Genomic DNA, 17,702 nt, shown 5'->3' on the forward strand with positions numbered 1-17,702 from the left:
CTTGCCATTTCACGCTAGGCCCCTACGAAGTGAAATCAGTGCTTAACCGCAGCTTAAAGTCCTGTCGTTGGGCTTCGGGTCCTGCGCCGGGCATGCTCAGTAGCTGGGGCTGACTTGGCCTGGGGAGTAGGAAGCAGCTCTGTGCGCCCTGGCGGCTGACTGCGGGCACTTTGATGAATCACGTGTGTTGAGGCCCTCTTAAAGAGATAGGCACCAACTTTCTCCACCCTAAACACCGCCCTGAGGGCGGCGGCGACGGTCGTGATAATTGCAGCTGCTCTCAGGGGCAAGGCTTGTCCCAGCGCCGAGTAGAGGCAACGGCGTGTGGCGTCTGGGGTGCCGGGGAGCCCGGACTCCCGGGGGCCTGAAATCGGCAGCTCCCTAGACAGACACACTCCCCCTCAGGAAGAGGTGCTGCCGAATCAGCGCGGGGCAGCGGGACCGCCCCGAGGGGCTTCCTCAGTGGAGGAGAGGTGGGGTTACAGGGCACAGGTGACAGGGCCGGAGAAAGATGGAGCAGCCCGGGGCAGCGGCGTCGGGAGCGGGAGGCGGCAGCGAGGAACCCGGTGGGGGTCGGAGCAACAAGCGGAGCGCGGCGAACCGGGCCGCCACCGAAGAGGAAACGAAAAACAAGCCCAAATTGGTGAGTGCTCCCGCAGCCCCCGCCGGCCTTGGGGACAACGAGAGCCCCGGGATCCTCCTGTCGTTGAACACGGGGGGACCCGGGGCCCCCTCCCAAGGGTTACCGCGACCTCGTTGTGCAACTCGGGGAGCCGCTGAAGGAGCGGCCACGCCGAGGCGCGGAGACGGCGTGGGGGCGGAAGAGCACCCGCTTCTCTATCTAACCGGGTTCTTACTCTTGTCAGCCCGGGAGGCAGTGCGCGGTGGAGAAAGGCCCCACCCCAACTTGGGGAGACCCGGAGTACTGGATAGGGTCTTGTTTGCCTAACTTGTGGGCACCAGCCTTCTTTCCGCGATTCCATTCCCCTCCCACCCCTGTCAGTTGCTGGGTTTTGCCACTTGAGCGCTTAGGGTCCGGGCAAGGAAACCTCTCTTCTTTGCAGCTCAAATACTAGGGACCCTACCCACAGACGGGGAAAAAAAAATCCTATAAAACAAAAAGACACACAATGTAGGCCCCCAGTCTTTCTACTTTAACAGAAATCTAAGGAAGAGGCGCCTACTTGCGTTTTTTTTTTTTTCCCCTCCTCGCTTCTCCATGTGCTCTCCCAAGAAACATTTCTTTGGAAGAGTGGGGGGAGCGTGGGAGTTGGAGGCTGGGTGAGGTACCACCAACTGTCGGGTAATAGGCAGAGACATTCAGTATTTGCACTTAGTTGATTAAGAGTGCTCAAAAGCAATAGGCTGACTGTACAAGTCTCACCGTCCTGAGAGTGTGAACCGGTAATAGCAGTCTATTTCCTGCCACTAACTTAATGTTCAGAGGAATGAAATCTATGGGGCCCGCTATTGGATTGGGAAATACTGGAGTTTCCTAAACTCATCAGTTAAAAGGGTTCCTCTTTTTTTGGTAAAACCTTCTAAATCGGGTGGCATGAGGGGAAACGGTTTTCGTGTACAAATTCAGCAGATGTTTGTCTCTGAACGTTCTTGGTCTAGCTCTGAAGCACAAGCCACATGTTGCTCATCTAGTTTTCAGTTTTAACCAGCGACTTGATTATAGTTAGGAAGGAGACGGTGGTTTTTAACTCAAACCGTTTCTCAGGGCATCTGTCCATTTGGTGTGTACCTGTTACACTTCCCGCTCTTGCCTCCTATTTGCCTTTAAATTATGGACCGTTCATATTCGAAAACAGTGGTCAAAGTATTATATCTAGTTTAAGGAAATATGCAGCCTTCCATTATGTGGGAAGGGACCTGGTTGGGTCTAATAAAATGACAAGTTTAAAGTCTTATCAGTTCCACCCTAACTAGAAGCAAATTGAGGATATACTTACTGGATGTGTCCTGTTACCTCAGTCTTTACAACTGAAGAAACTGAGTCACAAGGTCTTTGAATTGTCTATGCTGGGTTTAATGGGTGCCCTCCACCATCATGAAACTTAGAAAAGTTTTGTGAATGTATCATCAAAGTTTATTTAAAAATTCTGATGTTGTGATTTTAAAATTTATCAGTTTGTGTTAAACGATTGATCATATTTCCTTTCCTTTTTTTTTTTTTGTTTTTGACCCAGCACAAAACTGTGGTTTAAACCGTGATTGAAAGTTTACGCAAAAATAAAAGTGAACTGGTAGTTTCCACCAATAGTTTGGTACATCCAGCAAGAACCTTTCACTTAGGAATTGTGTTCTCAAGAGAAAGCACTTATCTCTGTCTGTTAGTAAATAAGACCTTGATTATAATCTTCCCTTTCCTTTGGTCATTTGTCTTTTATGTTTTACTTGCTTTGACAAGGTAACTAGATAGTTATGAGCTGGTATCACTTTCGGTTCCTAGCTAACTTGTGTTTGGTGTTGAACATAGCATGATATAGTAGAACGAGTATTTGAATTCAAGAGTTTGTTACTATCAGTGGGAAATTCTGTTTTACTCAAATACAACTTTTGAGCCTTACGGGATTTTATGAGCAGAAGTGTCAGAGTTAATAAAAGCAGATTTAGGAAGATGGTTCAGCACTTTTTAGACATTTCAGCACTTTTTAAGGCAAGCATGTTGAACAAACGAGACCTAGTAAACTTTTTTTGTGTGAAATAAATGCCTTACTCCCTGTTTTGACTTGTCTTATTGAAAAGCTCAGAGTTTTCTTCTAAGGTCTTTTAGAGAAGAGTTCATCTGGGATTCGTAACTTAAAATAATGCTAGTAAGAAAAAGCTTTACCTAGACTAAATTTTATTATTTTGAGTATTATGTTATTGATCAGTATAATAGTCATTAATTGTGTGCACGTGCACACGTGTGGGTTTATAAAAGAGCCATACGGTAATAGAAATTATTTGTGTAACAGGTGATTGTGGGGCATAGTGGTTCTTAAACTCCTGAAATTGTATGAAAAAAATTGAGTGTATGTAGGTATGTGCAGTTTTCTGGATCCCATAGCTTTCATCAGTGTTTTCAAAGGCATCTGTCACTTATAGAAGAATAAGAACTATTGGGTTACCAGAGAGAGAGAGAGAGTAAAGGAAATCCCAGTTGATTCCTCTGGAAGTTACTGGGGAAGAGGGAGGTCAGTGATGAAGGGAGAAGGGAAATAGCACTGACCACCAGAGTGATTGATATGAAAGATAATACACCTGGGGGTAAAAAGGGAATTACATAATGTCAGTATAGTATTAGCTCAGATGAAAGTTTCCACTACATAGAAAAATTAACTCAATAGCTATGGTACAGTGGATTGATAAAGTATAAGGCATTGATTCAGTTGTTTTCATTTAGTTCCTCATTGCTCTGAAAAACTGGAGAAGGAAGGCACGTTTTCTATAAAGAGAAACTATACTTTCATTTATATCCTGAGCTTTCGATAGGTATTCGTGAGAATTTTTTCAGAGATACATTTCAGGACTTCAACGACTTCTGCTTAAGATTAATTAAATAAAAATTTAAAAATTTGCTTCAATTTTCTTCATCTATGTGCTCTCATTATGACCCTTTTATTTTGACTCTTTTTAATGAAGGCAACCTTGTTTTGGATTCATCACATTTTGAATAATGCATTAGTAGTAGACTTTTTTATTTTATCTAACTATCTGGTTAGGCCCAGATTGTAGCATCTCATCAAACAGCATGAATTTTAGATTAATGAGTAATTTGATGTCAAACATGGAATGTATTTTGTCAGAGTAGTAGAGCTCTAGAAGCTTTATGATTGAATCCCACATGTTCAAGGCAGAGACTTAACCATTAAGAGAGGCTAGTGTTACTGTAGAACTAAACGCACGCACACACACACACACACACACGTAGACCGGCTTAACATTCTTGGGTGTTTTTCTGTTTTGACATTGTGTTTCTGTACAATTCGTGCAGCCTTTGGGTACTTAGATAGTAGACTCAAATTAGTAACTTGAAGTAACAGAAGTTAATTTTCTGGTTATTATATAACTTCCTGAGTATTTGGTTACTTGTTTTAATTGGATAAATCATGTTTTGATTTTAACTGATAAAGTCTGAGCTTTGTGCTTTCGTTTATTTAACATTTACTAAGCACCTCTTCCGTGTTAGGCATTATTCTGAGGGTTGGTGATATAAGGAGAAGGGAGTGAGGGAGACAGGGAAATTAATTAGTGATTAAAGAGCCGTTGGATAAGGAATGATTGGAATATGCATAGGAGGGTGATGGAAAAACATCATGGAGAGGCATCTGAGTCTAATTGGATGCTTGAGTGTGGTAAGGAAAGGCTTATATAGTATGTGACATTTGCATCAAGGCTTGAAGAATAAGCCATTAATTGAAGACGGGAAAGGTAAGGCATTTTAGGTTGAAAGAACAACATATGCAAAGGTAGAGAGAAATGGTAATATGCACAATAAAGGAACTGTGGGGTAGACCTTAATGGCTGAAACAAAGGATACAGGTAGTGGACCTACTAGAAAGGAGAGTCCAGATTATGATGGATATTTGTAGGCCATGTTAAAGGTTCAGCTTCTTCCCGAAAGCTCCAGGAAGCCATTGAAGAGATTTAAATAGGAGACCAACGCAATTAGATTGTGTTTCAGAAAGAAACTGAATGCACTGGAAAATTTCTTGGAGAGGGGTGCGGGAATGGAGGCCAGAAGGCTAGTTAGTAGGAGCAGAGTAACATACAAGAGTTTGATGTTTAGAGACCGGGATTCCAGTTGCATCTCATCCACTCATTCATTTACTAGGCTCATTTCTCTGCATCTTCAGTTTCCTCCTGCTACTTCATTGCCTCTCCTTTCTGCCACCCACCTTGAACATCGTCACCAAATCTGAAATATCCACCCTGTTTCTCATTTACTATCTCACCTGCCTTTCTCAGCCCAGCTCGCGCCTCAAAATTCTCTCATTCTTCCTTTAAACCTTCAGTGATTACTTCAGCTTACTAAAGGTTCTTCCTTATTTGAGCTCCTGTCTTGAGTCTGAATGTTATAGCTGATGTTGTACCTACAAAGATTTTAAAGTGCTTCTGGGCAAGGGTGTATGCTATTGTTGAAAACTTTACAGACCAGTGCTTGGGTGCAAAACTACTCAGTAAATTGTTTGCTGGGAATTCGTTCCCTGTAGGTCAGACATTTTGAAAGTGTAAATTGTTGAGAAGAGGCTTTTTGAAAAATAAATGTTTGCTCTTTTGTGCCATTTTTTTTCTTAGGTTCATTTGACGGAGCATATATACTTACTGTCTGTACATTCTCTGTCCTTTCCCTAATTTTGAAATTCAGGAAACTTCTTGGCTGGGAGAACTCCCCTACCCCCTTTTTTGTTGAGACTTTTGTGATATCAGAGCCTGAACTGCCTTGCGGAGAAACAGTCTCAAAACTGATGATGACCCCAGTCATTTTATTGTTATTCGGAGACTTCATGTTATTATCAAAAGAATGCTGAATGGGGGGCCACGGGACCTGGGCTCCAGTGGGCCTTCTGTTTGCTTGTTATTCTGATGAGCCATTTCACACCAGAAATTTGAGCCCTTTGATTAACACTTGCCAGTCAGAGATAATGTCTGCCTGATTTGCTTCACAAGGTGGTTTAGATAAAACACAGTGATGAATGAGGAAGCATTTAGGAAAGTCTGCATTGCTATGCAAATATGAGCATCATTGTTACCTCATATTACCTGAATCAAATGTATTGTGGTTGAATAGTTTAATAGCTGTCTTCCAATTTGATAGCTCTAACTTTATTATTGTATAAAGTACCATAATATTGGTGTATGTTGACCGAGTCCTTGTCTCTCCAATTCCATTTGTCCATTTGAAAGATTATACATTCCGTCCTTTTACTAATAATTCCGTTCAATGAATATAAGATGTGAGTTTAATTTTTTTCACTGTAATATATATTTTTTAAAGAATCAGGCTGCCCTTTTTTTTCACTTTGAAGCATTTAAAATTTTTGCTAAAAACACTAGATATTTATGACATTCTGTCTTGTCAGACAGTTTACTGCTGTTGTACAAATAAGGAAACTGAGTCACTGATGTGTTAAGGGCTCTGATCTAGAGATAAGTTTAAAAGCCGTCACTTGTATTGTCAAAGTTAGCTATAACACTGAGTCATTATGCTTCAGGGACTCTGAAAATGAAAAATTATTCTTTTTTTTTTTTGGTTCCTTTTTGGAACAATTATAATTGTAATCCACCTAGATTTCACTCCAAGGACCAAGAGCTCTGGCAGTAGCAGCATGTCACTGAAGTAAAATCATATTCTTTTCCAACCTGGTCTCAGAGAACACTGTAAATAACAGGATGCTCTGAAAATAGTACATAATATATGCTAATTTACACGAATCAGCACATTTGGCTAAATACAACTGCTTATCACTAGCACCGTAGGAATTAGTCTTGAAGACCCAACTTTCTCCTATTCCTATATTCAGTCTGCCATGCAGAAGAGATCAGTTCCTTCTGTCTGGTTTTGGCTGTTTGGTACTTTATTTTGTCTCAAGTCTGAAGAAACTAAGATGATGGCTGGTGACTTAAATATAGTTCCATACTTGATATCCCAGTGGGCACCTTGTAGAAGACACCCACGTGGAAGACAGCTCAAAAATAGCGCATGAAAGGGAAGGTTGAGATCGATTTTCACGTAGCTATTTATTATGAATATAAGTAATAGAAAGAAACCAACTCATACTAATTTAAAACTTATTTACCTGAGGAGGCTGCATCTGTTTCAGTCTAAATGATTTACTCTGGTATCAGGATTTATTCCACTGAACCCTGATACTTGCTAGCTATTTGTGAGGTGACCTGGGGAAAAGAGTATTGGTGCCTTTCTCATGAAAGAATGTAGGAAACCAAATTCTTTTAATCACCATTTACACAGGCTTTGGTTTAATGAAGGTTTTTCTGTATTGCTTTAGGGATAGTAAGCTACATTGCTACCAAATGCAGACCAGCAAATTGGCCGCCAGTCTCTTCTGTGAGAGCTCTAACAGTAGTGGTCCCTACTTCAAGTTGGGAGCTTCTAGGTGGCTAGTTAGGCAGGCCTAAGGTAGGGATCCGAGACTTCCTTAGGAATGAATTGTTCCCCAAAGGCTATGGAGTCAATCACCTGGCAATTTTGCTGCTCACCCAAGGGCGAAAAGACATCAGGCACACTCCGTTACAAAAAAGTTGTTGTTCTGTGATAGATATCCACATGCTTTGGTTAATGTCTGCTCAAAATTATGAGGAATTTTTATCTGCTCTTGATTTGTTGGTCTCTCGCCCAGCTACAAGTGAAAGAGAGAAAGTTTTCACTTTATTCATAATATGGCTAATTAATAAGACTAATAAAGCGTATGAAAAATTTCAAGCATACTGAAAAGTTGGGAGGATAGTATAATGAACCAACATATTACCCACATTCCGTATTTATCTCAATTTTCAGCATTTGCTTCATGCAGCCTTTATTTTTCCCTTGCTAAAGTCTTTTAGTGCAAATCCCAGATAGCATGTCATTTTACTCCTACGTACTTCAATGTGCATCGCTAAAAATTACTGACTTTTAAAAAATGTAACCACTATGCCACTGTCACATCTTTAAAAATTAAGATATTCCTTGGTATCATCTAACACTCAATTTATAATCAAATATCCTCAATAGCCTCAAAAATAATTAGGTTTTAATCTAATGTGTGCCTAATGAATGTACATGTCACTGAGCTTCTTAAACAAATACAGTTTTAAATTAATCGTAAAATCTCATTCAAAGTTATTCCACAGAAAGTGCTATCATAAAGTATCACTTCCAATTAAGTTCACTTTGGTTTTTCATTCTGTAGAAGTATCTGGAAAGGTTGACTATACAAGGGTGGAGAGACTCTTTAGAACAGCTACTATGTGCCATAGAAAATAGACCAAATTAAGACTCTTGGCTCTATTTGCTGGTTGGGTAATCACTCATTCTTCATTTTGCAATTTGTGAAGTGGGGTGGGGTTTATGTGTAAGAATTTTCCTCCTAGGGAAATGTAGATAGTTGGGCAAAGGAAATGGGTTCTTGAGCTCTCTAGATAAAAAACATTCATACAACTTTTTCTATTAGGGGTTCCTATAACTCTTGGCTTTATAGACACACAACTAAGCTTAATGTTACTAGCTCTAGTTTTTATTTTAATGCAGATGCCATTTTGGTACTTGAGGTGTCTGTTTTTTTAGCCACTTTAATGCACTTTAGGTTGCTGAATCTGGATAATTGGTGAGCAAATCTTTACAAAGAACTCTGAACTGTTAAGTTTCCTTATTTAGACATTTGTGGGGTTAAAATTGAAAACCAGGCTACACTAATGAGGTGATACAGCTGACAATGGGTGGCAAATGCCCTGGACTCCACACAGATTTACTAAAGAAATTGTGTAACCACTGTTTTCTAGACAGCAATTTAGTGCTGCTGTTGTGCTGCGAGGTGTGCTGCTGTTGTGCTGCGAGGTGATAGGCATATAACTTCTTGAATTTTGTGGATTTAAGTAGATTTAGACTGGTAATCCATCTCCACTCTACAACTTCTAGGCTGCCCATTTACTGACCTGATCAGATAGGTCGTTTTCCTGCGAACAGGAGATGAGTGATAATTGTAATTGTTGGGGTTGGACATGTGGCATTTCCTTCCTTTGTTTTGCCCAGGGGAGAGAAAGCTATAGAGGTGTTGTTTTCTGTGCTTGGAAATCAATCACTGATAGAATCTGAAATGGCTTAATAGCATATTATGCTGGCTGAAGCTGCTTCAGAAGATTCTACCGTGTTTCTCTGAAAATAAGACCTAGCCGGAAAATCAGCTCTAATGTGTCTTTTGGAGCAAAAATTAATATAAGACCTGGTATTATTATATTATATTATATTATATTATATTATATTATATTATATTATATTATATTATATTAACACCTGGTCTTATATTACAGTAAAATAAGGCTGGGTCTTATATTAAGTTTTGCTCCAAAAGACGCATTACAGCCGATGGTCCAGCTAGGTCTCTTATTTTCGGGGAAACACGGTATATGTAGAAAGCAAGACCTTATGTAGACTGTCCACTCACATTTTGAACTTCAATAAAATATATGTGTAATAGAGACCAGGGCCACTGTGTATGGTAGGGCCAAAGGTGAGAGACCTCAGAGGGTCACATCACTTGCCAAATCATGTGCCTCGTCACAAGACTGTGTGTGTCTTCAGGGTGCTGCCTTTTCTTAACTCACACCAAGGTGCCATCTGGGCTAACTACTGCACTTTATAAACCAGATGGGTTTTATTCTCAAACGTGACAGGAAATTTAGCAAGGCACAGGACATACATAGTTTACATGTCTTTAAAATAGGAATTTTCCATTTGTCATTGATTCTGAAAAAAATATATAAGGTGTATATCTATATACTATCTTGTCCTAAACCTGGCAATATTTGCTTTTAAATTATTGCAGTCCTTAAATGTAGAGGGCTGTGTTCTTGAGGACCTAGGCTACAGGTTCAACGTGTTCATTGCTTTCTCTTATTTAAGGCTCCTCCCTTCCTGCACTTTTCCCAGTAATGTTCTTGACATTATTGTTCTCCAGTGTTTCACGTGATTACAGATTGTGACGCCTACGTCTGTATTTTTGGGAAGTTAGTGTCATAACTTCAATGTACTTTCATTTACATTGCCCATGATACAAGGCAAGAACCAATAGCAGGTTAAGATGAGTTAAATTTGGCAGAAGCATTTCCTCTCATAATATGCTCTGAAGCCGAGTACCTCACATTACAAACATCAATGTTTTCCAGAAAAGTCAGTGAGTACATAAAACATTTGTGAGTAGAAACAATCTTTTCTTAGGCTGACCTCACAGCTTGTTTTTCATTGGCAGTGCATTAGCTTACATTTTTCCTCCCCTTTGGTTGAGTAGCTAATGGTCTTTAAACAAGCTATTAAAGGGAAGGATAATTTTACAATGCAAGAAAAATAAAAGTGGCCTGGATTTTTTCCATGCTGGTGGTTTGGCTTTTTGTGTATTTGTTTTACCACAGCAGGGTGAACCCATGTTCTCTAATCTCTAAACTCGTAGGCTTCCTGAGTATAGCCCATATTCTTGCTCCATCAAACCGTTTTCAGATGGTCTTGTGAATTTCTCTGAGATCCAAATGCTCCGTTTTTATATCAGCTAAGTAGGTCTGAGACCAAATACTAAATTTTACGTGGCCATGTCTCTGTATAAAATGGAATTGAGGCATTAGTTATACGTTAAAGTAGAAATGTGGGGGTCTCAGGGCCCAATTTTCCACGCCCTTCCTACCAGCTCTGTTGTAGCTAATTGTGGATCAAGCTATGTTATGTTAGAAATCCCTGCTTTGGACTCCCTCCCTTTAAATAATCTGTTGTCACTTGCATGTTTCTAACCCTGAAGATCATCTTATTCCTTGTCGTTTTTACTGGTTTCTGTGAATATTATTAATGGTGCATCGTATTGCTGGCCACAGAAATAACATGCAGAAGGATGGTCATTGGATGTGAAATCAATTACGGAATGTGGCAGATTTATTTAAAAGCATTTCCCATACACACCCATCACCAAATAGTTGTCATAAAATAGTGGAAACTACATTTTGGTCTTAGCACCACGACTTCATGTTTTCAAGACCCCACATTTTAGTTCGTAGAATCTGAGTATTTCATATGCTATACAGAGTTGAAATAGGCTAAACATGATCTCTAACTGATCCTATTAAGTCTTTTTTTTTAAAGAGTTAGGTTCCGGCAATTTACAGAGGTTATATACAGGGTAAGCTGACTACTTTTTAAAATGTAACTCTGGATAAGTCATTTATCTGTCTTCAGTTTATTTTGTAAAATAAGGGAGTTGAAATAAACAGTCTTCAAGGTTCCATTCAGCTCTGATGTACTGGGAATCAAAGGTTTATTGAGAACCATTGTGAATCTGGCCTAACATAAATACATGACATCTGGGTTCGATATAGACAAAAAATTGACAATCATGAAAGATAACTCTTTAATGCTGAATGCTAATGGGTGAACATCCCAGTTTACTGTTCTGTTTCTGGAATCTGAGTTAGCCTGGTTCACTGAAGGTCACATCAACATTGTTTTACCTATGCACTGTATGCAGAGCCCCAGACAATGGTGGCTCTGCCCTAAGTGATCTAATCCTTGCATGGTTTCTTGGTTCACTGACCAAGTCCAGCACTCAAGCTTGCCCAGAGGTGATTCTCGATAACGAACAATCTAATATGTGCCAGTTGCTATTCTAAGTGTCTTTCATGTATTGGTCAAGAACTGTGCAAGATCTGGGGTGTAATCCTGTTTACCCACCTGTTGCTGTTTCATGGATGATTGCAGAAAACACAAGACTCCTGGGTCAGAGACAAAACAGTTTATTAATTCTTTGCAAAAGCGGAATGTCAGCATGATGCGCTGGTTCTCTGTGGTCTTATGTCCGATGAGGTAGACCTGGATGGATGACTACACAGGTAGTGAGTTGCATTACAGGAGAGGAAGACTGAGCTTAGGGAATTTACCACTTTTATAGTAAGCAGAAGCAAGCCTGCTCTATGTCTGGGGAGGGGAGAATTATTCATCATTAGTGTTGCTTGCTACAAACACAGCCCTGGGAAATGGCCTGGGGAAAGCGCTCTCAGGGCCTTTTAGTCTTGGCATCCCCAGCAAGAATGTGCAGGGAAACTCGGGGATCGATGGTGGATATTGTCCCCCATCAATAGTAACTCATTTGATCCTCACAACAGTTATTTTATAGGCGAGGAGAGAAGCTCAGCGCGTAGAAGTAATTTGCCTGAGGATATACAGTGGTGAATTTGGAATTCAAGACCACTGTGACTATAAAATCCCATGTTTTTAACCATGCTTTTCTATAGTGCTTAAGACCCTAAGCTTCAGAGTAGCTCTGAAGTGAATTAAAGACCTAGCGGTTCTCTAGATTGGTGATGGTTGGTAGGGTTTCCGGGAGGGCAACTCCTGCCCGTTCTCAGGAATTTTTTTCGCTTTCTCCTTCCTGAACCCCGAGATACAAACTGTTTTCTGTTCTCCATGATGAATCGTTTCCACAAAGTGACGGCTGATACTACCAACCACCTGGGTTCAAGGAGCCGATTTTCCCAATTTCCTGACCAACTCTTCTTGGGATTTGGGAAAGGGAAAGCAAAAAAAAAAAGTTATTGAGAATGGACGGGAATACCCACCCAGAAATCCTAATGGTTGGACCTGGCCTAGATTTGCACTATGCTTACCTGTAATGTAGAAGACAGAGTTCAGGGCCATTCATTTTAGTGCCACTGTCAATCAACCGTTAAAATTCTTTGAATCACTGACGTAAACTAGTGGGCCAGATATGTGACCATTGCTAGCTAGAAAGGAGCCCTGAGGATAAAAGTGATACGGCTGTGGATTTTAAGGATACATGAATGTAATTCTTAAAAATACCAGTCTGGGAGTCTGGCCTCTGTGAAGTAATGTCACAGTCGACACAAGGCCTACTGTACTTTACTGTTCTTGCATATTGCCTACAATTTTCTTTTTCGTTCTTTGTATGTTAGCCACAAAGAGGGTAGCTTCTGAACATTGCAAATTGCACTGCCTGCTTCATCTTTTAGTTTCTCTCTTCCCCTCTTCACTCCCCATCTGTTTATTTGTAAATTTTGTGTGAAGTAAAACTGCTTTGGAAAGATGAATGCTATCTCCTGTTACACAAGTCCACGCTAGGCATTGTTTCTTGTTTAGGGGAATGCCAAGAACCACCTACCTTCTCCGGCTGCTTCCTGTGTCTGCTTTGCCTAAAGATTGGCTGCTATAAAAGTGTGGCATATTCAGCCAAGTGCTATCTTTTTAAATTAAGCTGCTGAAAGTGTTGTGACAAACTATTTTTGCACTGACGTGTGACGAGTAATAGAGCCCTAAACTGTGGGCTTAAGTGCCAAATAATATGGAAGTGCATTAATGTGATTTGCGTTCTAGTCCTTCAGCCTTAACCATCATCTCTCAGAAAAGGAAAAAGGAGCCCTTAACTTTAAAAAATGTGATGAGTGAAATAGATCATGAATATACCAGTATGTGCCTGGAATCAGGCGATTTCACACTTATGATCACTAATCTTAATGAGTTAAAATTTCTATGTTGGTTCTTTTCATAGAACTATGTACAATAAGTATGAAACTAGAAGGGAAAGGATGTCTTCAGCTCACTGAATGATATAAACATAACTCGGAAAGCTGATAATTAAGCAGACTAAGTATTTTTAAAATCTCTTATTTTTAAAATCTCTTATTTTTAAAATACCCCTCTTACCTATTCTTACAGATTTCTATTTTCTACAAATATGATCCTGGTTGTTGATGTCTTTGTTTTGTGTTTTAAAATTTTATTGGGGAATATGGGGGAACAGTGTGTTTCTCCAGGGCCCATCAGCTCCAAGTCGTCCTTCAATCTAGTTGTGGAGGGTGCAGCTCACTGGTCCCTGTGGGAATCGAACCGGCAACCCTGTTGTTCAAAGCTTGTGCTCTAACCAACTAAGCCATCCTGCCACCCTCCTTCTTTTGTTTTTGACCTCATCTAAACCCAAAGAACTTTGGGTTATGGACAAATATGAGGAAAGATGTAGCATTCTTGTGTCCCCCAAAGTATGTTCTTTTTCTTTACAGCGGTGGTGCTCAGCAGGGACAGTTTTCCCTCCTAGGGGACATTTGATAATGTCTAGAGACATGTTTAGCTGTCACGAATGGGGGAGGGTGCTCCTGATATCTAGGGAGTAGAGGTCAGGGGTGCTACTGAACATCCTATACTGTGCAAGTCGGCCCCCGCCCATGGCAAAGAATTATTCCACCCTAAATGGCATTAGTGCCAAGGTTGAGAAACCCTGCTTCAGACTCCATGACTTTTTGTTTTAGTGTGAAAAATTCATATGGCTCCTTAGCCATTCTTCACTCTCCATTCTCTTCTCTCCTTTGTATGGGGACAGGGCCAGATCACCCCTGTTATCAAGGAGGCATTGTCTGTTTCATTGACTCCCACCAATTTTATTTTCATTTCCTTTCTTTCCACTCCTGGAAATCTGCTGGAATGGACGGTTTACAATTTTGTAATTGTAAACTGGACCTCTTACCACTTATTTCTGACCTCTAAGAAAAATATTCATTCTCATCCTAATGAGTTCAAAAGACTATTTTCCGCCGGCCGATTCCTTGACACCTCACCAACTTTTGATGCTGGTCACTTTCAACTAACTCATCATCTGTGCGGATTTTAAATTGTATGGTACCGTCTTCTCTGGTAACTTCTGCCTCTTGATTTGTTGACTGTCCAAAGAAACAGCTTTCTTTGCCTCCCATCTCAACAATTTCTCCCTCTTTTCTGCTCTTCTTCACATAACGATTGCAGGCAATCATGTGCCTCTTCAAGAGGCAGCCGGAATGCGGTTGATGCCAAACCTTTGCAGCTATTCTGACATCTGAGTTCCATACCATATCATTGTTAGCTGAAAGACATCGCCTAACGATGGTACAGTTTACTCAAAACAGCATGAAGTTGTGGATTCATTTTTCTGAGACCCATCTGAAACCTGGAATACTTTATGGCAGTGGTTGTTCTAATAGTCTTCCTCTTTGCTGGGAAAATAAAAATGAACTTGATGTCACCTCCACCCCCCCAACCTACACAAACATATACAGAGAGAAAAAGAGAGAGAGAGAGAGGGCGAGAGAGAGAGGGCGAGAGAGAGAGGGCGAGAGAGAGAGGGCGAGAGAGAGAGAGAGAGAGAGAGAGAGAGAGAGAGAGAGAGAGAGAGAGAGGCGCTCCGTGCACACGGTATGTATCAAGTTTACTGTTTCAAGGGAAGGTTTACTCTTGCCTCGCTTATCACCAGACCACGTTACTCTATCAGTCACTGACTGACCTTTATGATTTCTGGTCCAGTTGAATCAAGGTTAACCTCCCTGTTTGACCAGTGAAAGTCATTGACTTCTCAACTGGTCAGGGTTAAGCTTATTTTTACATTTCAGGTTGCTGTTAAGCTACCTAATTTTATCTTATCTTATATTTACCCCTTTATTTAAGTGAAGCCATTAGCTGCATTGTCCCATCTGCCTGAGATAACCTCTTATCCTTTTTTTTCTTCTCAGTGAATTCTAAGTACTTTCCTTCCGTTTCTTCACGTAAGTTCTTAAAATCTTTATTGGCCTGATTGAAGTTGACACGGTCAACTCATTCCCCTTCCACCCTGAGTTTCCTGTAAAGAGAGCCGGTGCACTGTGCTGCACACATGGCCATATTCACAGTTATGCTTATTATAAATGTGTGTTACAGTGCATAATTACTCCACACATGTCAAATCCTCATTATGTATGAGGCATCCTGCTGAGAGTATAAACTCAACTATACACAGGTCTTACGCTTTTTCTTTCCCAAATACTGGTCATAATAGTCTTTCACTTTTAATACTGAGTTATTATGCACAAACATAATGGGTATGATTTTTAAGAGCTTCTATACACATTATAACTTTTTTTTTCTTTTGCTAGACTTAGAAATAACTACTTAATACAGTGGCTTAAGCCTTCTTCTGTCTTCCCATAATACGTCTTTAACATTGCTACATTGCAAAGGCCATTGATTTTGGATAATTTTTCCAGTTATATTCTACTTATTCTTTTTGTCTTTTATTTTAAATGTTTATTGAAATAGAGCTCACATATAACATTCTATTAGTTATATTAGGTGTACCCTCCATTTATATGTAATAGGTGATTGCATGGTAAGTCCAGTAACCATATGACACCATCATAGGCCTTATCCTTGAGGAGCTCCTGGCCTAGTGAGAAAAGAGGCACATACAAGTCCAAAGTAGTAAGTCCGATAAGAAATCGATGTGAGCCCAGTGCTCTTGGAAGGTCACATACTGTGCGGGTTAGGGACAGGGGACTTCACAGAGGTCACATGTACTTGTGGGTCTTGGAGAAGGAAGACTTGTTTGGTGAGGTCACAGGGAGGACATTTCCAATAGAGGGATCACCACGTATGCAAGTTTAGACTTACGTAGAGGCAGGTACTTTGTTTTTTAAAGTGTCATTGATTTCAAAATGTTCCTGTCTTGAAGGAAAGGCTCTGACTGAACTTGCTTTGGGATCAAATATGGGTGATCAGCCGAAGGTTTTTCCATCAGTTCAGAAGTGAGGTAACTAACATTTACTGAGCACCTAAAATGTTCCCGGCATTCTTCTGGGAGGTTTGCATCACCATCTTCCTTAATTTCTATCATAAACATGTATGGTAAGTGTAATTATTTCCACCATTGTACAGTTAAGGAGAATGAGTCTCAGAGACGTTAACTGATTCTGATTCCAAAATACATGCCATTTTATGGTAGCATACTGCCTTCTTCTTGGAAGTAACAGACTATATTTAAATTTTTAAAATGAACCATACTGTTTTTCTACTTTATTAAAATATACTTCATATTTTACATTTTGATATTTCCTCCTATCACAGACCTTATTCAGAGTCTGATAAATGCATCTTAACACATTTCATCATGGTTGGATTCAGTTAGTTGAGAAATAATAGAGCCGGAGAGGTTGGCTGGGAGTGGTCCATAAACATCCAGTTTAGAGCTATGTAAGGTTAGTGTACAACTGAGAGTTTCGGTAAGCTACTCCATTGGAAAAGTTCTAGCTCTGAAATCCATCTTGTTCAATACTTAATCTGATTGAATAACCATTTTGGAGAAACCCACCCAGTACTGTGCTAAGTATGACTAGAGTAGTAAAAGAAATAGTCCCTGCCCGCTAGGAGCACAGCGTTGGAGAGTCTGATGTGTAGAGAACTCTTGGTGCGAGCTGGAATGTGAGAAGTGCTACGAGAGAGGTAAAAAGTGCTGGGAGTATTAGGGTGACTTCATGGAAAGATTGACAGAAGAGAGTCAGTGCAGGGAGCTTTTCTCAAACAAATAGTATTAGAGAGGGGAGAGAAGGCATTCCCTGTCGTGAGAACAGTGTGCACAACTGCCAGGGGGCTAGGAAGTTAGGGCAAATTTGAGGAATTAAGAGCTAGCCTCACTGGCAATTTGTACTTCTTAATCCCTTCCCCTTTTCCACCTATCCTCCCAACCCCCTCCCATCTGGCTACCATGAAAATGTTCTCTGTAGCTATGAGTTTGATTCTGTTTTGTTTGTTAATTTATTTTGTTTTTTTAGAGTCCACGTATAAGTGAGATCATACGGTATTTGTCTTTCTCTGTCTGACTTATTTCACTAAGCACAATACCCTCTAGGTCCATCCATGTTGTCACAAATGGCAAGATTTCATTCTTTTTTACAGCTGAGTAGTATTCCATTGTGTATATGTACCACCTCTTCTTTATCCAGTTGTCTGTCGCTGGGCACTTAGGTTGCTTCCAGTGATAAAAACAGTCACTGGGAGGAAAAGTACAGCATAAGGAATATAGTCTATCATATTTTAATAACTATGTTATTAAATTGGTGTTAGATTGGTACTAGACTTATCGAGGTGATCACTTCATAAATTACTTAAATGTTCGATCACTATGTTGTACAGCTGAAACGAATATATAGTATGTCGACTGTAATTGAAA

The 17,702-nt window shown here is 40.3% G+C and overlaps 1 protein-coding gene across 3 annotated transcripts in view; it reads left to right on the top strand.

Annotated features, from left to right (window-relative positions):
• Positions 1–225: 225 nt before the first annotated feature.
• Positions 226–17,702, top strand: part of DIAPH2 (diaphanous related formin 2) — an 832,169-nt gene continuing 814,692 nt past the window's right edge. The window contains exon 1 of one of the 3 annotated variants that reach the window (XM_019756670.3): positions 226–643. In XM_019756670.3, the coding sequence (XP_019612229.2) occupies positions 512–643 (132 nt within the window). In that variant the 5' untranslated portion in view covers positions 226–511. The remainder of the gene's footprint in view (positions 644–17,702) is intronic. The other 2 variants (XM_019756672.3, XM_019756671.3) reach the window with 2 other exon arrangements.

The sequence above is a fragment of the Rhinolophus sinicus genome, chromosome 18, assembly GCF_057876585.1.
Source record: "Rhinolophus sinicus isolate RSI-liver-muscle chromosome 18, RSI-T2T, whole genome shotgun sequence".
NCBI classification, from domain to species: domain Eukaryota; kingdom Metazoa; phylum Chordata; class Mammalia; order Chiroptera; family Rhinolophidae; genus Rhinolophus; species Rhinolophus sinicus.